The sequence below is a fragment of the Bubalus bubalis genome, chromosome 6, assembly GCF_019923935.1.
Source record: "Bubalus bubalis isolate 160015118507 breed Murrah chromosome 6, NDDB_SH_1, whole genome shotgun sequence".
NCBI lineage: Eukaryota > Metazoa > Chordata > Mammalia > Artiodactyla > Bovidae > Bubalus > Bubalus bubalis.
The window spans coordinates 119,667,953-119,690,269 of record NC_059162.1 but is presented as its reverse complement, the minus strand read 5'-3'; the positions used below and the strand labels follow the sequence as shown (position 1 = coordinate 119,690,269).

Sequence of the window (22,317 nt, the reverse complement as noted above, 5' to 3'; positions counted from 1 at the left end):
GCGAGTCAGAACACAGCGAGACAGCACTGCACACCTGTCAGCACGGCCGGGACCCAGAACACCGCCAGCGCCAGGGCCGGGAGGATGTGGGGCAGTGTTTCTCTTTCGTTGCTCACGGGGCAGCCACTTTGGAAGACAGTTGGGCGGTTTCTTGGAAAACTAAACATACTCTTACCACGTGGCCCACCAGTTGTGACTCTTAGAATTTAGCCCAAAGAGTTGAAAAGTTTTGTCCGCACAGACACTGCACACTGATGTTTACAGCAGCTGCATGCAGAACTGCCCAAACCTGGAAGCAGCAAGATAACCTTCAGTAGATGAACGAGTAATTAAACTGTGGTCCATCCAGGCAACAGAATATTACTCAGCACTAAAAAAAATGAGCTGTGAAATCATGAAAAAATATAGATGAAACCTACATGCATGTTAAGTAAAAAAGTCAGGCTGAAAAGGCGACATGCTATGTGATTCAAACTATATGACATTCTACCAAAGGTAGCACTATGGAGGCAGTAAAAAGAGGGCGGTCGCCAGGGGCTGGTGGAGGGATGGTGCCCCCGACTCGAGGGACAGCATCACGAGACATTGGTCCAAACCCACAGGACGCACAGCACCAAGAGTGACCTGAATGCAAACTGCAGACGTCCGCGTAGGTTCATCAGTTACAATAAAGGTACCCTCTGGTGGAGGACACTGATAAAAGGGAGGTGGTCGACGAAGGGGGCAAGGGGCATATGGGAAGTCTCTGTACCATACTCTTAATTTTTCTCTGAACTTAAAACTGCTGTAAAAAATGGTTTTTAGAAAAAGACAACCCAATAAAAGAGGGCAAAGGGCTTGAATAGCCATTTCTCCAAAGAAGATATACAAATGGCCAATAACCACATGAAAAGATGCTCAGCATCATTAATTGTCAGGGAGGTGAAACTCAAAACCACAGTGAGAAGGACTTCACTGGTGGTCCAGTGGCTAAGACTCTGTGCTCCCAATGCAGCAGGCCCAGGTTCAATCCCTGGTCAGTGAACTAAACCCCACCTGCCACAACTAAAGATTCTTCAGGCTGAAACTAAGATCCTGGTACAACCAAATAAATAAAACTAAAGAAATAAGATATTAAAGAAAACCCAGTTGAGATACTACTTCATAGCCCCTAGGGTGGTGATCATGGGAAAAAAATAGATCATAATAAATGTTTGTGAAGACATGAAGACACGAGAACCCTCACATACCCTTGGTGGAATGTAAAATCATGCAGCCACTGTGGAAAATAGTATAGTTAAACATAGAATAACTCCATGCCCTAGCAATTTCACACCTGGGACTACATCTGTGTACATGCAAGAGAACTGAAAACATATCCACACACAAGTGTGTACACAGATGTCCATAACAGCACCATTAACAATAACCAAAGGAGCAAGCAGTCCAGGTTTGCATCAGTGAAGGAGCGGATAAATTAAAAATAAGTGGAACATTTTTGGCAAATAAAAGAAATGAAGTACTGACACTGCCCACAACATGAGTGGACCTTGAAAACATTAAGCGAAAGAAGCAGTCACAAAAGACGGGATGATTCGGCTTATACGGAACACACAGAATAGGCAGATCCATCGACGCAAAGTAGATTAGTGATTGCCCAGGTCGGGGGCGCGCTAAGAAGCTGGAGGGTGGTAACTCGGGGTGCAAGTTTCTTTTGGGGTGCAGACAATATTCCAAGAGCGATTGTGGTGACAGACATACAGTTCTGAAAATACATGAAAAGCCACTGAAGTGTAAGAGGGTGAATTGCAGGCTTGCTGTTCAGTCGCTAAGTCCTCTCTGACTCTTTGCGACCCCATGGACTGCAGCACGCCAGGCTCTGCTGTCCTTCACCATCTCCCAGAACTTGGTCAGATTCATGTCCATTGAGTTGGTGATGCCATCCTACCATCTCATCCTCTGCCACCAGCTTCTCCTTTTGCCTTCAATCTTTCCCAGCATCAGAGTCTTTTCTGATGAGTTGACTCTTCACATCAGGTGGCCAAAGTATTCGCACTTCAGTTTCAGCATCAGTCCTTCCCGTGAATATTCAGGATTGATTTCCTTTAGGATTGACTGGTTTGATCTCCTTGCAGTTCAAGGGACTATCAAGAGTCCATGGTCTGCAACACCACGGTTCGAAAGCATTAATCTTCGGTGCTTAGCCTTCCTTATGGCCCAGCTCTCACATTCATACATGAGTAATGGAAAAACCATAGCTTTGACCGTATGGACCTTTATCGACACAACAGATGTCTCTGCTTTTTAATACTCTGTCTAGGTTTGTCATAGCTTTCCTTCCAAGGAACAAGCGTAGATTTTAATTTCATGGCTGCTCTCACCATCTGCAGTGGTTTTGGAGCCCAAGAAAATTAAGTCTCTCACTGTTTCCACTTCTCCCCCTTCTATTTGCCATGCAGTGATGGGACCGGATGCCATGATCTTAGTTTTCTGAATGTTGAGTTTCAAGTCAGTTTTTTCACTTTCCTCTTTCACTATCATCAAGAGGCTCTGTGGTTCCTCTTTGCTTTCTGCCATTAAGGTGGTGTCTTCTGCATATCTGAGGTTATTGATGTTTGTCCCGGCAATCTTGATTCCAGCTTGAGCTTTATCCATCCCAGCGTTTCTCATGATGTACTCTTCATATAAGTTAAATAAGCAGGGTGACAATATACAGCCTTGATGTACTCCTTCCCAGTTTGGAACCAGTCCGTTGTTCCATGTCCAGTTCTAACTGTTGCTTCTTGACCTGCACACAGGTTTCTCAAGAGACAGGGAAGGTGGTCTGGTATTCCCGTCTCTTTAAGAACTTTCCACAGTTTGTTGTGATCCACACAGCCAAAGGCTTTACTGTCATTAATGAAAGAAAAAGTAGATGTTTTCCTGGGACTCGATTGCTTTCTCCACCATCCAGTGAATGTTGACAGTGTGTTCTCTTGTTCCTCTGCCTTTTTGAAACCACGCTTGTAATCTGGAAGTTCTCAGTTCACATACTGCTTAAGCCTAGCTTGAAGAAATTTGAGCATAACCTTGCTAACGTGTAATGAGTGTGGTTATATGGCAGTTTGAACATTCTTTGGCATTGCCCTTCTTCGGGATTGGAATAAAAAAGAATACTGGAGTCGGTTGCCATTTCATTCTCCAGTGGACCACGAGTTTTCAGAACTCTTCACCGTGACCTGTCTGTCTTGCGTGGCTCTGCACAGCATGGCCATAATTTCACTGAGTTACATGAGTCCCTTCACAGGGCTTCCCAGCTGGCTCAGTGGTAAAGAATCCACCTGCTAATGCAGGAGACACAAAACATGGGGTGGATCCCTGGGTGGGGAAGATCCCTGGAGGAGGGAATGGCAACCTGCGCCAGGATTCTTGCCTGGAGGATCCCATGGACGGAGGAGCCTGGCGGGCTTCAGTCCCTGGGGTCACAAAGAGTCAGACAGCACTGAGCGACTGAGCACACTGCTCAAGTCCCTTTGCCACAAGACTGTGATCCATGAAAAGGGAATTGTAGGATATGTGAATTCTATCTCAGTGGTGAAGATGAAAGAGAAAGAAAAAGAGACGTGAGAAGGAGAAGGGGCAGGCGGGGGGCGGTCTCGCAGGGAGCGGGGAGGAGGGGCCGCGCTCTGCCAGCCCCCTCGAGCCCCTGCGCTGGGGTTAGGGCGGGTCCGCTGCGGGCCCCTGACTGCCGTGCTCGGAGGGAGCAGAAGATGCCCGAGTCCGTTTACTGGGGCTTAGACGGGTTTGCAGCGGGGACAGGACCCCGTAGGTGGATCTGGGCCACGTGGCCTCCGTGTGTGAACGTGGGGCCGCCCCTGCACGTCTGTCGGGGAAGTGTCTGGGGTCTCCTCTGAGGTGCCCCGCACGTGCAGAGGGGCGGGCGGGCAGCACAGAGCCCTCCCATCCCGACCCCAGCGCCTGCAGCAGCAGGACTTGGAGTCGGGAGCCCAGCGCAGACCCACGTCCTTGCCCAGCGCGCCCCCTGCCCGAGTCAGCTCCCGCTGCATCCTGTGTAAAACGGGGCGCTGCCGCTCCCCGTGAGAGCTCGCAGGAGCGGAGAGTGACCCGTGGGGTCTGTGACTCTGTTCCCCCCCCCCCCCCCCCCCCCACTGGGGCCGACTTGGACTCGACTACTGACAAGGGAAGGGCCAGCAGAGTGGGTGGCCAAATCAGGAAGGTGGACGGGCCAGGGGCCGGCTCGGTTCCACCGAGAACGGCGGCAGCTGCCCTGGGGGGCTCAGCCCTACCCCAGCACCTGGAGCATAGCCCTGGCTTGGCGGGACCTCGAGTTTCAGGGGGTTCCCCGAAAGCCTGCCTGATTCACACACGGTGCAGCTAAGCCGGACCGGATGGTGTCCACTAGAGGGCAGCAGCCGTCCAGCCTCAGCCCCTTCTAGGGAAGGGCGATGGGCAGACCCATCCCGCTCCAGCCCCGACCGCGGGGCAGGGGGCTCTGAGGGTCCAGACGCAGCAGGGTTTGTCCTGACCCGCGTTTGTGGTAGAGGGGCGGGGGCTGCTAAGGGTCTGCAGGAGGGTCTGCTGACTGCTGTGTGCAGGGCCAGACGATAAATACTCTCATCGGAACCACAGTCTCCATCGCACAGGCTGCACTGTTCCTTTCCTTTGTTTTTACAGCCCTTTAAAAAGGCAAGCACACTCTGAGCACTGGGGTCACACAGACCGGCCTAGGCCGGGTTCCGTGGCCATGCTTTAGGGGACCCAGCTGTGTTTCCACTTGTTCACATGCCGACCGCCTGCTCAGAGCCCTGGTGGCCACCACGCGCCCAGGGTCACCCCCTAGCCTTGCAGAAAGGTCTGCAGCCTGTGTCCTGGGGCTGCTGCCCCTGGACCAAGGGGGCCCTCAATGGGCTGTGGCTGTGGAAATGGACCACGGCTGCTGGTCTCCCGCCGGGGGCCTCAGGTAGGCACCCAGGGGTGTCTGTTCTCTGATGGGACTGGTGGGGATGCCCCGAGGTCCTCCTGGGGCCAGAGACACGGCCACCACCACGGACTCAGCGAAAGGAAGGGCTCTGTGCCAGGCAGCACAGCCACCGCCGCTTTCCAGGCCTGTGGGCACAGACGCTGGCCCGTTGCGGCCGGGCTGGGCGCTCACTACTGTCCATAGGCTTCCACGATGTTGCTGCCCTTCAGCCTCACCTGCCCACTCTGGCCACGGCACTGCCATCATCCGCCCCCTGGAACTCGGTGTCTGGCAGTGATGGGGGGCTTCTCACAGGCACCCCCGCCTCTGCAGAGGTTGGAGTCAGCAGTCCGATGGGCACCCCGCCTTCCCACCCTCTGAGGGCACCTGGTGTCATGAGCCCGAGGCCAGCCGCCTCAAGATCACCCCAAGGTCTTCTGCCCCATCCACCCCTCCGGCCCTGTTTGCTCAGAGAACGCGACCCCAGGAAGGGTCTGGCTCCCTTTGGTGGCCCTCTGGGCAGGGGCCGGGGCGAAGGGGGCATCCCTCTCCCTGACTGCAGGGCCACCCAGCCTGGCTGCTGACCCCCGCCGGCCTGCTCGGGTCGCACACTGCCCTGCTGCGCCTGCTGCCCCAGTGCGGGCCCCACCCCACGGGAAACACACGCCGGTGCGCCTGTGTCTCCCGGACAGCAATGCACACTTGGCCTCAGGGTCCGCTGTGTGTGGTGACTGAGGCCACCGGTGCTGGGCGACATGGCCTTGGTCCTTAGCCACACCAGTGGGCCAGGAGGTCTGAATCGAGTTTAACAGACCCTGGACGAGAGCCCGAGTCCCCCAGGTCTGCAGGCAGGGATGGTGATGTGGGGATGGGCCAGGGGTCTGCCTGTCCCGGGGGGCTCCTCAGTGTAGGCCGGGAGCTGCCTCTGTGATCCCTGGGGGGGTGGCTGAGGTCAGCGGGCGGTCTGCACGCAGTTGTGGGTCCTGATGCACGGAGGCCTGGCCATGGAGCACTCCGGCCCCTGTGGGATCCAGGCTCAGCCGCCTGCACCTGTCCCGGGAGCACTCCGGCCCCCATGGGATCCAGCTCAGCCGCCTGCACCTGTCCCGGGAGCACTCCGGCCCCCGCGGGATCCAGCTCAGCCGCCTGCACCTGTCCCGGGAGCACTCCGGCCCCCGCGGGATCCAGCTCAGCCGCCTGCACCTGTCCCGGGAGCACTCCGGCCCCCGCGGGATCCAGCTCAGCCGCCTGCACCTGTCCCGGGAGCACTCCGGCCCCCGCGGGATCCAGCTCAGCCGCCTGCACCTGTCCCGGGAGCACTCCGGCCCCCGCGGGATCCAGGCTCAGCCGCCTGCACCTGTCCCGGGAGCACTCTGGCCCCTGTGGGATCCAGGCTCAGCCATCTGCACCTGTCCCGGGAGCACTCCGGCCCCCATGGGATCCAGCTCAGCCGCCTGCACCTGTCCCGCTGCTCGAGTCCTGAGGGCAGCAGATCACCTGGGTTTGGCCCTGGCCTCTGCCGGCCCGAAGAATCAGAGAGGCGGGTAGATGGGCAGACTTGGGTGGAACCAGAGGGGGGCTCTGCTGGCCCTAAGACTCAGAGGCGGGCAGACGGGCAGACTCGGGTGGAGCCAGAGGGGAGGTGGGCCGGGAGGGAGGCGGTCTGCATGCCTTGCTTGTCTGCTCCCCGCCTGGGCTGGGTCTTGAGTTTGTCTTTGTAGAGATTGGCCTTGGACAAAGTGTGGTCTCCCCTGGGGACAAAGGCAGGCTTGCCACAAGAGAGGTGGCATCCCCGGGCCCAGGGTTTCCTGGCTGTGATGCAAACCCACAGTCTGGGTTCCATCTGCCTGGGCCCCTCTGTGTGGCCTCATGGGACTCAGAGAGCCAGGGACACCAATGCAAACCACATGGTGTGTGCTCGCTTCGCCAGGGTTCCTAACAGCCAACGGGGAGCCCTGGGCCTGCGCAGCCTCCAAGGAGCAGTGACAGGCTAATGCTGGCACGTCAGGAAGGTACCGTCAAAGCCTGGAGCTCAACAGTTTTATGTTAATAACCTTGAAATTGTATATAAAATGGATATTCCCCCGAGAAAAACAGCTTACCACATGTGAGTGGAAACAGACAACCTATTTTTTAATATATAATCATAAAGAAATAGAATTAGTGTTCAAAATTTTCCCCCAAGAAAGCTCTAGGTCCAGGTGGCAGCTCCAGTGAGTTCTACCAAACATCCAGGAGATAAGCCCAGAGGCACATGGACTCTTCCAGACAGAACAGCTCATTCTACAAGGCTTGCATGACCTTGATGGTAAAAGTTAACAAGGCCAGTCAATAATGGGCCAATCGCACATATAAAATCTGCTGAAATATTAATGCATTATTAGCAAAGTGAATCCAGCAATATATAAGTTGGATAGATAATCATTACGAATTTGGATTTTTGTTAGGAATACAAGTGTGCCTTTACATTAGAAAATATTAATTTAAATGACCGATTTAACAGGTTAAATGTGAAAATCATATAATCATCAATCATCTCTGTAGGCATAGAGATGGTATCTAGTAGTAGCCAACATCCACATGTGAAAAATTCCCCAAATATGAGAATAGGAATATGACTATCCCTGGGAATCTCCAGGCAAGAATACTGGAGTTGGTAGTCATGCCTTCCTCCAGAGCATCTTCCCGACCCAGGGATCGAACCCACATCTCTTATGTCTCCTGCATTGGCAGGCAGCTTCTTTACCACTACGCAACCAGGGAAGCCCGTGAAGGGACATCCTAACCTGATAAAAGGGCATCTTGAGAGCAAACAGGAAGAAGCAACACGTTTAGTCGTGAAACTTGGACCACTTCCTTTTTCGGACCCTGCTAACACTACATCTGCTGGACACAGGTATCCAGCCAGCACAGCAAGGCAAAAAATGAGCCCAAGTGTAAAATGATTAGGGATGAAGAAACACCACAGTCACCAGCTGCAAATGCCATGAACACAGATGTGGAAAACCCAAAAGAATCGGGATAAGGTAGTAAAATTAATAAGAGGTTTGGTCTGGTTTCAACTATAATATTAGAAAAGGTAAGAGCTCAACTGAGATTCTGCATTAACAGAAGTAAGTAGAAAAGAAACTAAGTAAAGACACCATCTATATAGTACAGAAAATATCAAGTCCTCAAGGATAAGTCTAACCAAAAAACATGCAGGTCTTCCCTGCCATCAATTATAAAACTGTCCTGAAAATATCGGAGACGATCTAAATAGACACAGAAAAGTGCCCGAGCGTGTGCACCCTCAGGCAAGGGAGGCGGCCGAAGGGGCTACTTTCCTTCAAGTGGAGTCATGTGCCTGCTTCACGTGTGTGTGTGCAGGGGCACAGGTGTGAGCGACCAAGCCACACAGCCATGAGGCTGTTGGCGGGTGGGAGGATGACTGGAAATGTATTCATGCTTTGGGGGGAATTTTAAAAATCAGGCACAGAAACCTCTGACCATAAAAATAAAGATGGGTTCATTTACCACGTTAAACTCAAGCGTGTCTATTCACCCAAGATGCCACTATAGAGAGTGAAATAGGTGCAGAAAAAAAGGGAAAATCTATTTGCAACACTTGTGACCCAGTGAAGACACAGAACTCCCATAAGTAACATGAACAAAGCAAACTCAGTGGAAAAGAGAAAAGACTGTGTGCATTTACGAATGAGGACATCCAGCACTCAGCCTCAGGAATGAAAAAGAACATCAGGACCGCTTTTTCACCCGCCCACACCACTGGGTCAGGGTTGGAGTGGCAGGTGCGCCCCTCTCCCTGCAGGCCCACCCTTACACCAGCGCCCACGTGCACCCAGACACGTGTTCACGGACTTTCACAAACAGCACCAGTAAGAATGGTCTAAAAGTAGGAAAAACCCCAAAAGTCCACTGCAGTGAAACTGATGAACAACTTGAAGATGATCTAGGTGTTAATAATTAAAATATATTTTTAAAATATTAAATAATATATTTTAATTATCAGTTCAGTCGCTCAGTCGTGTCTGACTCTCTGCGACCCCATGGACTGCAGCACACCAGGCCTCCCTGTCCATCACCAACTCTCAGAACTTGCTCAAACTCATGTCCATCAAGTCACTGATGCCATCCAACCATCTCATCCTCTGTCGTCCCCTTCTCCTGCCTTCAATCTTTCCCAGCATCAGTGTCTTTTCCAGTGAGTCAGTTCTTCGCATCAGGTGGCCAAAGTATTTGAACTTCAGCTTCAGCATCAGTCCTTCCAATGAATATTCAGGACTGGTTTCCTTTAGGATTGACTGGTTTGATCTCCATGCAGTCCAAGGGACTCTCAAGAGTCTTCTCCAACACCACAGTTCAAAAGCATCAATTCTTTGGTGCTCAGCCTTCTTTATAGTCCAACTCTCACATCCATACATGACCACTGGAAAAACCATAGCCTTGACTAGACGGACCTTTGTTGACAGAGTAATGTTTCTGCTTTTGAATATGCTATCTAGGTTGGTCATAACTTTCTTTCCAACGAGTAAGTGCCTTTTAATTTCATGGCTACAGTCACCATCTGCAGTGGTTTTGGAGCTCAAGAAAATAAACTCTCTCACTGTTTCCATTGTTTCCCCATCTATTTGCCATGAAGTGATGGGACCAGATGCCATGATCTTAGTTTTCTAAATACTGAGTTTTAAGCCAGCTTTTTCACTCTTCACTTCCACTTTCATCAAGAGACTCTTCAGTTCCTCTTCACTTTCTGCTGTAAGGGTGGTGTCATCTGTATATCTGAGGTTATTGATATTTCTCCCTGCAATCTTGATTCCAGCTTGTGCTTCATCCAGTCTGGCATTTCTCATGATGTACTCTGCATAGAAGTTAAATAAGCAGGGTGACAATATACAGCCTTGATGTACTCCTTTCCAGATTTGGAACCAGTCTGTTGTTCCATGTCTGGTTCTAACTGTTGCTTCTTGACCTGCATACAGATTTCTTAGAAGGCAGGTCAGGTGGCCTGGTATTCCCATCTCTTGAAGGATTTCCCACAGTTTGTTGTGCTCCACACAGTCAAAGGCTTTAGGGTAGTCAATGAACCAGAAGTAGATGTTTTTCTAGAACTGCCTTGCTTTTTCCATGATCCAACGGATTTTGGCAATTTGATCTCTGGTTCCTTTTCCTTTTCTAAATCCAGCTTGAACATCTGGAAGTTCTTGGTTCACATACTGTTGAAGCCTGGTTTGGAGAATTTTGAGCATTACTTTGCTAGCGTGTGAGGTGAGTGCAATTGTGCAACGTATTTTAATTATAAATAGGTAGACAGAATATGAATGGAGGAACCTAAACAATTTGGAGGAAGGCAAGTGCAGGACTACGACCTCAGCAGGGATGCGGGGGCGTGGTCAGGGCGATGGGCCCGGGCGTGGGCGTGGCGAGGCGAATGTGAGGGGCGTGGTCTGGGAGGGCACGGAGAGCGTGGGGGCGTGGCGTGGCTTGCTGGCGGGGCGGGGCCTGCGCTCGGAGCCGCGCACTGGCGCCGGTGAGGCTCTGTGACTGCGTTTAGGTAAACGGAGTGGAGGGTGAGGAGCCGCGCTGGAGGGGGACGCAGTTAGGAGGGCAGGAGGCCAAGGCCGTGGCCGCAGGGTCCCGGGGCTGGGCCACCTGCCGGAGGACCTGCCCGCTCGCCCGGCCCGCATCCGGCACCCCCCCGGCCCCCGCCCCGAGCTGGCCCGGCCGCGTGGCTCCGCGGACGCTCCGCCAAGTTTCCTTCCTGCCTTTGAAGCCCGGGCTCAGGTGCGTGCGGCGTGTGCAGAGGCCTCCGGCCTGCCCGCCAGCACTTGGCCGCCTCCGGCTCCCCTCTCGGGCCCGCCTCAGATGGCTGCCGCCCTTCCCACGGGGTGTGGGCCAGGAAGGAGGCAGAACAAGCCGGCCCTGTTCCGCTGCCAGGGCCCAGCAGGGCCGGGACCGCGGTGGGGAGGCGCGGGCCCCGTGTTCAGCGGCCAGGCCGCTGGCCAGCGCTCCCACCTGGACAGGACCGTCCTCGGACTTCTTTTGTCCAGAGAAGAACATCCCCGGGCGGGGCAGGGTCCGGGGGTGCGGAGACCCCTGCGGGAGCCCCTGTCCACCCCACCCTGTGATTCCTCCCTTTAGGGGCCTGCGAGTGCAACCTCCACAAGAGGTCAGTCTTATTTTTTTTCTACTTGCGCCAGCGCTTGGTAAAACACACAACAGAGACAGGAAAACAGGAGAAAGGATTCGACCGGGACCCCCTGCTAGAGCCCGCGCCTTCTCAGCCGCTGATGGATCAGAAACCCAACATGGAACTGGCTGTTTGCTGGGGTCCTGCACCCACCGTCCCTCAGGGCCTGAAGCCAGCGGGGGTGGGGGCCTGCCTGCTTCCCCCACCTAGGGATGCTGGCAGAAAGGCAGGGAGACACCCCCGGGGCAGGAAGGGAGCAGGGCACTTGGGAGCGGCCTGCAGGACTTTGGCTCCGAAGCCCCTTCTGCCCCCCACTTCCCTGCAGTTCCTGACGTCCAGGGCCTCCCTGTGGCCACCCTCCAGTCTTCCCAAGCCCAGGCCTCAGGGGCAGTGCTGGCTTTGCTGTGCTCGCCCACAGTAGGGTCCTCCTCTCTGGGGGTCTAAGCACTGGCCCCCCGGCTGGGGCTGGCTCCCAGGCTGCCCCATGAAGGCAGCGTGGATGGAGCTGACCATGTGGAGCGGGCAGCCGCAGGTGCTGACTCCTCGCCTAGGACCCTGGCAGGCGAGGATTTTGGTGGGGGAGTCGCTGGTCCGTTGGGACAGACCCAGGGTCATGTGCAGCAGGAAGGTGGCCCATGGGGCATGAAGGAGGCCTGCCCTTGACTGGGGGTGCGTGTGGCCAGGGAGGGGGCTGGCAGCAGGGCTGGACCTCCCCTGACCCAGGAGAAAGCGCAGAGACCGCCTGGAGGCATTTCCGACTTGGATAAAGCGGGGAAGGAGCGGAAATGTCCTGGAGACTCTCTCAGAGGCCACTTGCAGCTGAAAGTGTGGGACGTGTGTCTGGCCGGTCCCTGAGCTGGGCAGTTTGGGGCTGGCTGGAGACACCCTTGCTGGGTAGGGGCTGCTCCGGGCTGGGCGGGCCGGCCTGGAGGGGAGCCGGGGTCCTGCAGCTACAGCACCCAGCTCTGCAAACATCAGATCACAGAGGGCGGGGCCTCGGTTCCTGCTTTGACGTCTCTGCCAGAAATAAAACAATAAAGCCCCGAGGCCTTTTATAAGCTTGTTTTGAAAAATGTAGGCATGTCTTTTATTTCCTGGCAGCTTTCTAGGGAACCAGGATTCCTTCCACAAGCACAGCTGGGGACTGGGGTCCTGCTCACAGGACAACTGTGGGCTGGGCCCAGAGCCCTGGGCAAGGTGGGGCTCTGGATACCAGAGCCTGCAGAGGAGAGGCTGGCCCTCCCTAAGCACCCCGTGTGCCGGGCGGGCCTCTCCTGGCCTCAGGAGTGCCAGAGCGGACTGAGGGGGCCGGAGCCGCTGCCATGGCACCAGGGTGAGGCCTGGGGATAGGCAGAGGGCTGGCGTCAGGCCCCGTGGGGGGTGGGGGGTTGGAGAGAGTCCCCTAGAGGGCGGGTTGGAGGACAGCCCTCCCCCAGGCCCTCCTGAGCTGCACACCCTGCCCCTCCTCCGCTGTCCAATCAGGGCCTCCCCGTGACTACCCTCTGGTCTCCTCCCGGGCCTCGTGGCCCTGCCTGTGGCCCTGAGCCCAGGCCCTTGAGCCCCTCCACCCGGGCACCCTCTCCAGGAGGGCCAGGCCCTGTCCTGAGCCTCCTGCAGGCCTCACCGCCCCTCCCCTGCCCCCACGCCCCCCACCAGACCACAGCTCCTGTTCCCCCCACCCCCAGCAAAGCCACCTTCTTCCCTCATCTGCCATCCCTTGGCCAGGTGTCCCCCAGGACAAGATCCCAAGTCCCCAGGGGGCCCTGGACCTTGCGGGGACAGCAGCCTGCACCCAGCACAGCCTGACCTTGCTGCCCTGAGCTCCGTAGACACCCCCCACCCCAGATGTCATCTCTGAGTGCAGACCCGGTGTGTCTGCTCCCACACCCTGCCAGGCGCACTCGGGACGGCGGTCACTCCTCCGGGATCCCAGCCCCCACCTCCAGCAGACCTCTGGGCTGCCTATGCTGTGCCCCCTCTGCCAGGAGCAGGTGGCAGGGCGTGTCTGGCTCTGGACTCAGACCCTGGAGCAGCTCAGAGGACACCGTGCCCCTCCTGTGGCCCCAGACTCAGCCCCTGGCGCTCAGACTGAGTCCTGGGGCTGGGAGCAGAGCACTGGTTTGCACACAGTGGGATGAATGACATGCCCAGTTTGTAGAGGGCTAGTTACAGACCCTGAGGTATTGAGGCTGGGCCCCCCACGCAGGAGGTATGGGGGGTGTCCAGCTGGGCAGCCGCCCAGCTCGGAGCTACAGGAGCGGTGTCCTCCCGCTTCTGTCCCTGGGCCTGCCCACTGCCCCCACGCCGCCATCAGCTGGACCACAGGGGCCCTGTGTGGCCTGGAAGCTGGGGGGCCAGAAGCAGTGCCCTCCAGACTTACTCAGTTCAGGCGAGGAGCCCCCTTCACCCCAGAGGAGGGTGTGGATGAGGAACTTGTAAGAAAAGGAAAGAACCAAAGACCTGAACAAAGATGTGTGAGCTGGATGTGCATTCGAGCATCCCAGGAAACAGGCTGCCACACCGCCCACAGCTCGTGACCGGTTACAAGAATTATGGTCAGTGGCGCTGGCGATAACAATCCTGTCTGCCAGTGCAAGAGACATAAGAGACAGGGGTTTGATCCCTGGGTTGGGAAGACCCCCTGGAGGAGGGCATGGCAACCCACTCCAGTATTCTTGTCTGGAGAATTCCATGGACAGAGGAGCCTGGGGGGCTACAGTCTATAGGGTCGCAAAGAGCCAGACACAACTGAAGTAACAGCACTCATAGCCACGGGATGGAATATTACACTGTCAGCAGAAGCAGGTTTTCACAGCAAATTTGAGGCACTGGAAAAGGCTCGTGGTATAACACTGAAAGAAGTGTGCAGAATGGGAACTTGTATGACAGGCAGCCCCAAACACACTCGACAACACATCAGGAGGGATTTTGCCAAAACATTCAGTGTGCTTGCTTCGGAATGATGGGATTGGGGTGTATCGTCCCGAAGATGAGAAGATGAACAACCGACATTTATAAGGCTGCTTCTAGGAGCTAACTCTCCTCCAGGGACTGGGCGAGCACCGTGAACAAACAAGACAAAAGTTATTTTAAAACTGAGAATTAAACAGTGCGGCTGGTTTGTGTCCCCTCCTTGGCTCAGCTCTGGGGCTCCATCAAGGTTTCGAGATGAACGCATAAAAGTGAATTATCAACAAGTCCGTAGTGAGTGAACGGTGGGTTGTCCGGGGCGCAGTGTGGCTAGCTGGCCGCTTCTAGCATCATAGCCCCCGAGAGCTGGGACAGGGCCACCTGAGCTCTCCCAAGCCGGGCAGGCTAGCCTCCTGGTGAGGGTGGCAAGGTGTGTGCCCAGGGCTCCGGGGTTCCCAGTGGAAGGCATTCCCAGGGGAATGAGGTGTCTGTCAGACTCACAGGAAGCCTACAAGACACTGCTCACACTTTGGATCCACACTCGGCAAACGCTAGGATTCTGCCCTGCCTGCGTGACCGTGTTCCCTCTCCTGCTGCACAGACAGGAGTTTCCTGAACCATGAAAGGAGCTTGCAGCAGTGACGGCCTTCACTCCGAAGCCGACAATGCGTCCATCCCCCCGGCAAGGACGGTCCCTGCCGAGGACACGCACGGCGACCCAGCGCTGGGCACGCAGAGCGCCCTCCGTTTGCGCGCCGCGTCGCGCATTCATTCACACCGGTGTGAACCTGCTGGCTTCTCTTTACTTAACGGACTCAAGGCTGTCACTCCCACTGTTTAAACGCCTCACTCGTCCTCTGTGGCCACCGAGAGCCCCAGCCGACAGCCTCTGTGCCCTGCTGCTGAGTCCTGATCATCCGTGGGTCACGCGCCTCCTTTCTGGAGCGAGATTTCCCAGATTCATTTTCTTCTTTCCTGCGGGTGTCTGGGAGCCAGGATCCAGGCACTGGGCCTCTGAGTGGCCAGGGGGTCATGGCTCCCTGCACTTCCCTCAGTGCATGATGTCCCCACACACCTCCGTGCACGCCCCCATCACAGTGTGCAAAGACAAACACGTGTGTGGCAGCCCTCTGGCGGTCCTGATCCAGAGCAGGGTCACTGGGCTGCCTCGCGATGCTTGCTCCCTCAACCGCTGCTGGCTCCCCATCCTCCCCGGGCACCAGCAAGAAGGGGGCATCAGGAGGGGCCCAGCCAGGACCCTCCCTGCCCACCGGGGACTCATGCGTTTCTAAGCAGAGCTCAGCGGCCAGCTCTGCCTCCGTCTCACTGGTTTGGTCTGGGGGTCAGGTGAGTCTTGCAGACGTTTGGTGGGCAGACACCATGACAGGGCCAGCTGGACACCTGTCACCGGCGGGACAGGCTTGCAGAGCTGGGGGACCAGGCTCTCGGTGGAAGCCCCTCCCCTGGGTGGGTGGTCCGGGAGAGGCTAGGTGGGACTGTGCCCCAAGTGGGGCTGCCAGCGGGCCAGCAGATGCCAGGCATTGAGCTAGCCCTTCCTGGGGCACCAGCCAGGGCACAGGCCAGGTCGATGGCCAGCAGGACTCGCCTGGGGCTTGCAGGGCTCACTGCCCCCCTCGCCCACATGCTCCAGCTCCCACCCAGGGCTGGCCCCTAGGAACTGGCACCAGGGTGCCCCAGAGACCAGGATGGGGAAGACCCGCATTCGGTAGTCAAGGGGCTCACAGCTCCACGGGTGAGTGGCCAGCAGGGGCTGGAAGAGCCTCTGGGGGGTGGGCGGGGGCACACCAAGGTAGGGGGTGTACCACCTCGGGCACCACCCCCAACAGCTCAGTCTTAGAGACACAGCCACAGACCCCACGTCCACATCTCAGCCAGCTCACCCTGGCAGCAGACTGTGGGCCCTCCCAGGGTGCCCAGCACCTTCACGGACGCTGCCAGCCTGGCACTCCCTCCTGGGGGAGGGAAAAGAATCGCTGCCTGAGGCGCCAGTGGGTGCCTGATGCCAGAGGAGCCAAGATCTCCCTCTGCGGCCTTCGGGGGGCTGCAGCTGGGGGCTTCTGCAGGGGGGCGGGGCCTCCGGCCACCACCAGGCCCTCTGAGGGTGTCTCAGCCCTCATACTACCCCGAGTGGGCCCTGCCCCTTGGCCAGGCTGGCAGGCCAAGGCGCAGCCTCTCGTCCGGCTCCTGGTGAGGAGGGTTCCCCTCCACGGGGCAGCTGCCAATGCCATGCCCGCTGGCAGTGTTGGCCTGGGCTGTGCTAAGAAGGGACTTTCGACAGTTCTCACAGCCTGGTAAGTGCCGCCTGGTAAGTGCTGCTGTGGCAAGATGAGGGGGCTTCCCCGAAGGGGGCCGCCCCGCACACAGCAGCACCGGGTCCGTTTCTCAACAGAAAGCAGGGTCACGGTGCGGGCAGCGTCACGGTGCGGGCAGGGTCACGGTGTGGGCAGCGTCACGGTGCGGGCAGGGTCACGGTGTGGGCAGCGTCACGGTGTGGGCAGGGTCACGGTGTGGGCGGCGTCACGGTGTGGGCAGGGTCACGGTGTGGGCAGGGTCACGGTGTGAGCAGGGTCACGGTGTGGGCAGCGTCACGGTGTGGGCAGGGTCACGGTGTGGGCAGCGTCAGGGTGTGGGCAGGGTCACGGTGTGGGCAGCGTCACGGTGTGGGCAGCGTCACGGTGTGGGCAGCGTCAGGGTGTGGACAGCGTCACGGTGTGGGCAGCGTGACAGTGTGAGCAGGGTCATGGTGTGGGCAGCGTCATGGTGTGAGTAGGGTCAGGGGCTGGGGCCTGCCTTCACCCACCCGTGCGCGCTCCCACTCCACAAACCGGCTCTTTGCGGGGCACTGGCTGGGGATGAGGGGGCAGGGGCCGGGGGCGGGGGCCCAGCCCGGCGCCTGTCCGTCCACTCGGACGCAACAGTCTGACCTACTTGTTTTGGAATAAACGCCTTCGCTTCCTGTCCCTTCCCGTCTCTGCCCTCAGTTCTAACCCTCTGCCCCGCTCCCTGCTCGGTCACGGCGCGTGGCAGTTATTTCAGGCAAGGTGTCCTCGGGAGTCCGACTGTCTTCCCGGAGCAGAGACAATGTGACGCGGGCCCTCTGTCCCCACGGCAGGTGTTGGGTCGTGTCAGTTTCGGGAGAGAGAGCCTCTGGAGACACATATTTTGTTATGAACCGCAGGGCTGGTTTCTCCTGAACCCACGGGTCTTGCTAGCAGAGCTCTCCCCTTCAGAGCCCTTGCTCCCAGTTGTTTTGGCAGGGGTAGGTGTTTTTGGTGAGGCAGTTAAGAGAGTCAACTGTTTAATCATGTTTTCACCTGTGACTTGGAGCCAGGCGGCTGAGCCTGGCCCGCGTGCTCAAGGAGCACTTGGACAGAATGCTCTGGAAAGACGGTGCCAGCGTGGGTTTTCCCACTTCTAGGGTGTATGGGCCTCCCTGGCTCCCAGAGACCCAGAGCAGCTCTGCCCGCCCGCCCCGCGCTTCCGGAAGTCAGCCCGGCCCCTCTATCCAAGGCCGGGCCCAGAGGGACGTTCAGTGGGTGGCACCGAGAGAGAATGGCTGTCCCCTCCCACCCGCGGCGTCGGAGCAGCCAAGGCGGGAGAGGAAGAGGGGATGTGGGCTGAGCTGGGGTCAAGAGGGGCGGTGCTGATGGGGGTGAGTGACGGGGGGTGGGGCTGCTGATGGGGGTGAGTGACGGGGGGGGGGCGGGGGGCTGGCGGTGGAGCGGGTACTGGAAGGGGTGGGCGGGACCCGGGGTGGGAGGTTACAGGACTTCAGCCCCGCCCAGCACTTTTCCAGCCAGGACTTGGGGGACAGCGGGGTGCTGGCGCATGCCGCCCCCCCCCCCCCCGAGTGAATGCTCGATGCAGCCATGAGGCGCAACATTTCATTCCCTCGGTGGCCTGGGCCCCCCGCCCCCGGAGCGGAGGTGCTGTCCTTGGGTCTAGCCACCCCTACTCTCCTGCGCTCCCTCTGGGTGTCCGGTGTGACGGTCTGGGCCTGAGTGGTCCCCCAGGCCCAGGAGAGTGACCGGGGGCTCAGAGAGGACCAGCCTGCCGGGTTCCCCAGAGCGCCCCTGAAGGTCCCGGCAGGCCCCAGCCTCGGGGCAGTGGGCCTCAGGTGCCAAGCGCGCGCGGGCCCGCGCGCGGGCCGTGTGGTCCTCAGAGGGGCTGGGACCTTGGCAGCCAAGCCAGGAACTGAAGGGGGGCGCGCCCCACTGGGAAATGCAGGACGCGCCGGCCCGCTGCCGCAGCGCTGTCGGTGAAGCACACAGGACAGCCGACGGCCCACGCTGCGCAGGGTCGGCCCGGGACCCCAGCGCCGGCCGGTCGGGCAGGGAAAGGGGCAGCAGCGAGGCCCAGGTGGCCGGCCGGAGCTCTCATCCCCGCCCCGCCCGCCGCTCCCTCGGGCCGCTGTCCGGCCTTGGCCGCCGGAGGAGGAAGCGCTGTCCTCACTCCACCTCTGGCCGCCGCGGTGCCAAGTTGCTGGCGGCGGCGGGAGTCGGGGCGGCGGGCGGCGGGCAGCGGCCGGGGCGCAGCGCCCTCCCTGGCGCCCCCCGCGGGCTCGGGTTACTCACGTAGAGGCCGGAGTGCTCGGCGCCGAAGAACGGGAAGAGCACGGAGAGCGGCCGCAGCCCAGAGCCGCCGTCGTCCTGCTTGGGGGTGACCGCGTCGCCGCGCTCCGTGCCGAACGGGTAGAAGTCGGCGAGGGCCACCGCGCCGCCCGCCCCGCGCGCCCCGAGCCCCAGGGCCGCGGCCAAGAGCAGCGCCCAGGTGGCGCCGCGCGGCATCGCCGGGGGTCGGCGGGCGGGGACGGAGCGGGGACACACACAGCGGGGACGCGAGCCGGACACAGCGGGGACGGAGCGGGGACCCAGCGAAGACACAGCAGGGACAGAGCGGCGACGAGGCGGGGACTCAGGGGGACAGAACGGGGCTTTGCGGTCAGCGCGGGCCGGAGCGAGGCCGCGGTGGGGAGTGACCCGCAGGGTCGGGCGGGCGTGCGGGCAGCGCGGCCGCGCCGTAGGTAGGTGGACTCCCGGGTCGCGCCCGCCCTGCCGGCAGGGCCGCGCTCGGGTCGCCTCTTTCGGAGGAAGGCGCCGGGCGGGACCGCGCTGGAGGCCGGACCCGCCCCTGTGGCCGCGATTTAAATATCCAGCCGGCGGTCACTCGGGCCTGGGCGGGGCCGGGGCCGGGCCATGCAAATTAGGCGGCTCTTAAAGCTTTAGGCCGACGGCGGGCCCAGCCCTCGCCCAGCGCCCCCGGAGCGGCCCACCCTTTCCTCCTCCGTGGGTCCCCTGCCGCCCGCGTGGGGCCAGCCCAGAGGAAGGGACTTGTCCACAAAGCGGTCCCGGAACAGACCCTCAGGCCTGCATGAGTTACTGGGCCTGGGGGGCAGGTTTCCCCCGGGGTGGGGGCGGCCTTTTCAGGCCCCTGCCCCCCAGGGGACCTGGCCACCGTCCTGCCAGAGTGTCGTGGATCAGGGGCCACCCTGACTGGCAGTGCCTGAATGGGCTCCTCCGGAAGCGGCCAGAGGCTGGCCCCACGTTCCACCCCGCACCCCAGCCCTGAGGCTTGCCATCCGGTTTTATGAGCGGAGGACCTGGCCTGGGAGAATGCAGGGCATGAAGAAAAGTTTCCGCCCTGCGTGGCCTAGTCAGGAGAATACTGGTGGAGATGGTTTGGGGACCTAAGGAAACCTCACAGCAGGGGAGTCCGGGGCGAAACCTGGGGGGAGCATCCCTCTTCCAGGGTGGCTGGTCCCTGCTGGCCTGTGGGCACGATGCTGCGTGGGCAGGGGCAGGACCTGGAGAGCCCACAACTGAGCTTCTGTCTCCAGTTTGCGGCCACCCTGGCCCTCCTCCCGCCACCAGGCCCACTGCCCTGAGAATCAGACCCTGAGTGTTTGTCCCCACGGGGGCTGGCATCTGGGCCCCCAGTGCAGGGCCGGAGCCCGGCGCCTCTCCCCATCCCTGCTCGCAGGTGCGAGTGCAGGCTGATACATGACCACAAGCCAAGCCTGGGGCCCCTGAAGACCAGGGTGCGCGGCTCAGAGATGAGCAGAGAGCAGCAGGGACAGCAGCTCTCACCGGCTGGGCCATTTTACACTTGGCTTCGTGCTTCTCTGTATTTTCTCAAATGTCCTCAACAAGCATGTATCGCTTTGCAGTCAGAGCAAGGCACACTACATGTGACTTTTAAGAGCTAGTGGAGGGGTCTTGTGTGTGTGAGCATATGACTGGGGGTCACAGGTTTACACATCACCCCTGTGATGTTCATGCCCTCCGGGCTGGTCAGGTGCCGAGTTTCAGGAGGCACCCACTGTTGCTGATCCCCTGCTGGCACCACCCTGAGAGGGACCGTCCCTCCAGTTCTGCTGTAGCCCCATCCTGCTCAGTTGTGTGAGGGCCGGCCCTGGGTCAGGCTTCTGCCCTGGAGACCTCCAGGGCAGCAGGACAACTGTGGCTCCAAGAAACACAGGCTGAGAAAGGCCACGGCTGCACATGTTTGCGGGAGAAATTCAGAGATGACACCCGACTGCAGGACCTGCCCTGGGAGCAGACTCCAGTGCCACACGCTCTCAGCGGGGGCCGGGGGTGGGGGTGGGGGAATGCCCGTGTGCGCACACGCACACACACCCCAGCACACACACACACACACACACACAACATAGCACAAACACATACACACATACATACATACACACACACATACACACACCCCATCACACACTCACATGCACACACACATGTCCACACACACATACCCCAGCACACACACACCCCAGCGCATACACACACACATACACACCCCAGCACACACACATACCCCAGCACACACACACCCCAGCATACACACACCACACACACACACCCCAGCACACACACAGACCCCAGCACACACACACCACACACACACACAACATAGCACAAACACATACATACACACACACATACACACACCCCATCACACACTCACATGCACACACACATGTCCACACACACATACCCCGGCACACACACACCCCAGCGCATACACACACACATACACACCCCAGCACACACACATACCCCAGCACACACACACCCCAGCATACACACACCACACACACACACCCCAGCACACACACAGACCCCAGCACACACACACCACACACACACACAACATAGCACAAACACATACACACATACATACATACACACACACCTACACACACCCCATCACACACTCACATGCACACACACATGTCCACACACACATACCCCAGCACACACACACCCCAGCGCATACACACACACATACACACCCCAGCACACACACATACCCCAGCACACACACACCCCAGCATACACACACCACACACACACACCCCAGCACACACACAGACCCCAGCACACACACACCCCAGCACACACACACCACACACACACACAACATAGCACAAACACATACATACACACACACATACACACACCCCATCACACACTCACATGCACACACACATGTCCACACACACATACCCCGGCACACACACACCCCAGCGCATACACACACACACATACACACCCCAGCACACACACAGACCCCAGCACACACACACGCCCCAGCACACACACACCACACACATACCAGCACACACACACCCCAGCACACACACACACCACACACACACACCCCAGCACACACACATACACCAGCACACGCACACACATACGAGCATACACACACATATACACACACACACACACAGAGCCCATCACACACACACACACACACACCCCAGCACACACACATAAACACACACCAACACACACACATACACCAGCACACACACACATGCGCACACATGCCAGCACACACACACACACACACACACACAGAGCCCATCACACACACACACCCCAGCACACACACACAAACACATACCAGCACACACACACACATGCACACACATACCAGCACACACACACAGACCCCAGCACACACACACACACCCAGCGTGCACACACACACACATGCATACACATGCACACACACATGTCCACACACGTCCACACACATGCATCCCAACACACACACACACATCCCCAGCGTGTGCACACACACACATACATACACATGCACACACACACATACACACACACACACATGTCCACACACACATGCACCCCGGCACACACACACATACGCACCATCACACACACATATACACACTCACATGCACCCCACACACACACACTAGCACACACACACACATACA

General features: G+C 58.4%; 1 protein-coding gene across 15 annotated transcripts in view; it reads right to left on the bottom strand.

The window, feature by feature from the left end:
* Positions 1-19,201, bottom strand: part of SNED1 (sushi, nidogen and EGF like domains 1) — a 76,582-nt gene extending 57,381 nt beyond the window's left edge. For 13 of the 15 annotated variants that reach the window (XM_025289308.3, XM_044945406.2, XM_025289307.3 and 10 more), the window contains exon 1: positions 18,635-19,200. In XM_025289308.3, the coding sequence (XP_025145093.1) occupies positions 18,635-18,847 (213 nt within the window). In that variant the 5' untranslated portion in view covers positions 18,848-19,200. Of the gene's footprint in view, positions 1-18,634 lie in introns of all 15 variants that reach the window. The other 2 variants (XM_044945407.2, XR_006552037.2) reach the window with 1 other exon arrangement.
* Positions 19,202-22,317: the final 3,116 nt, after the last annotated feature.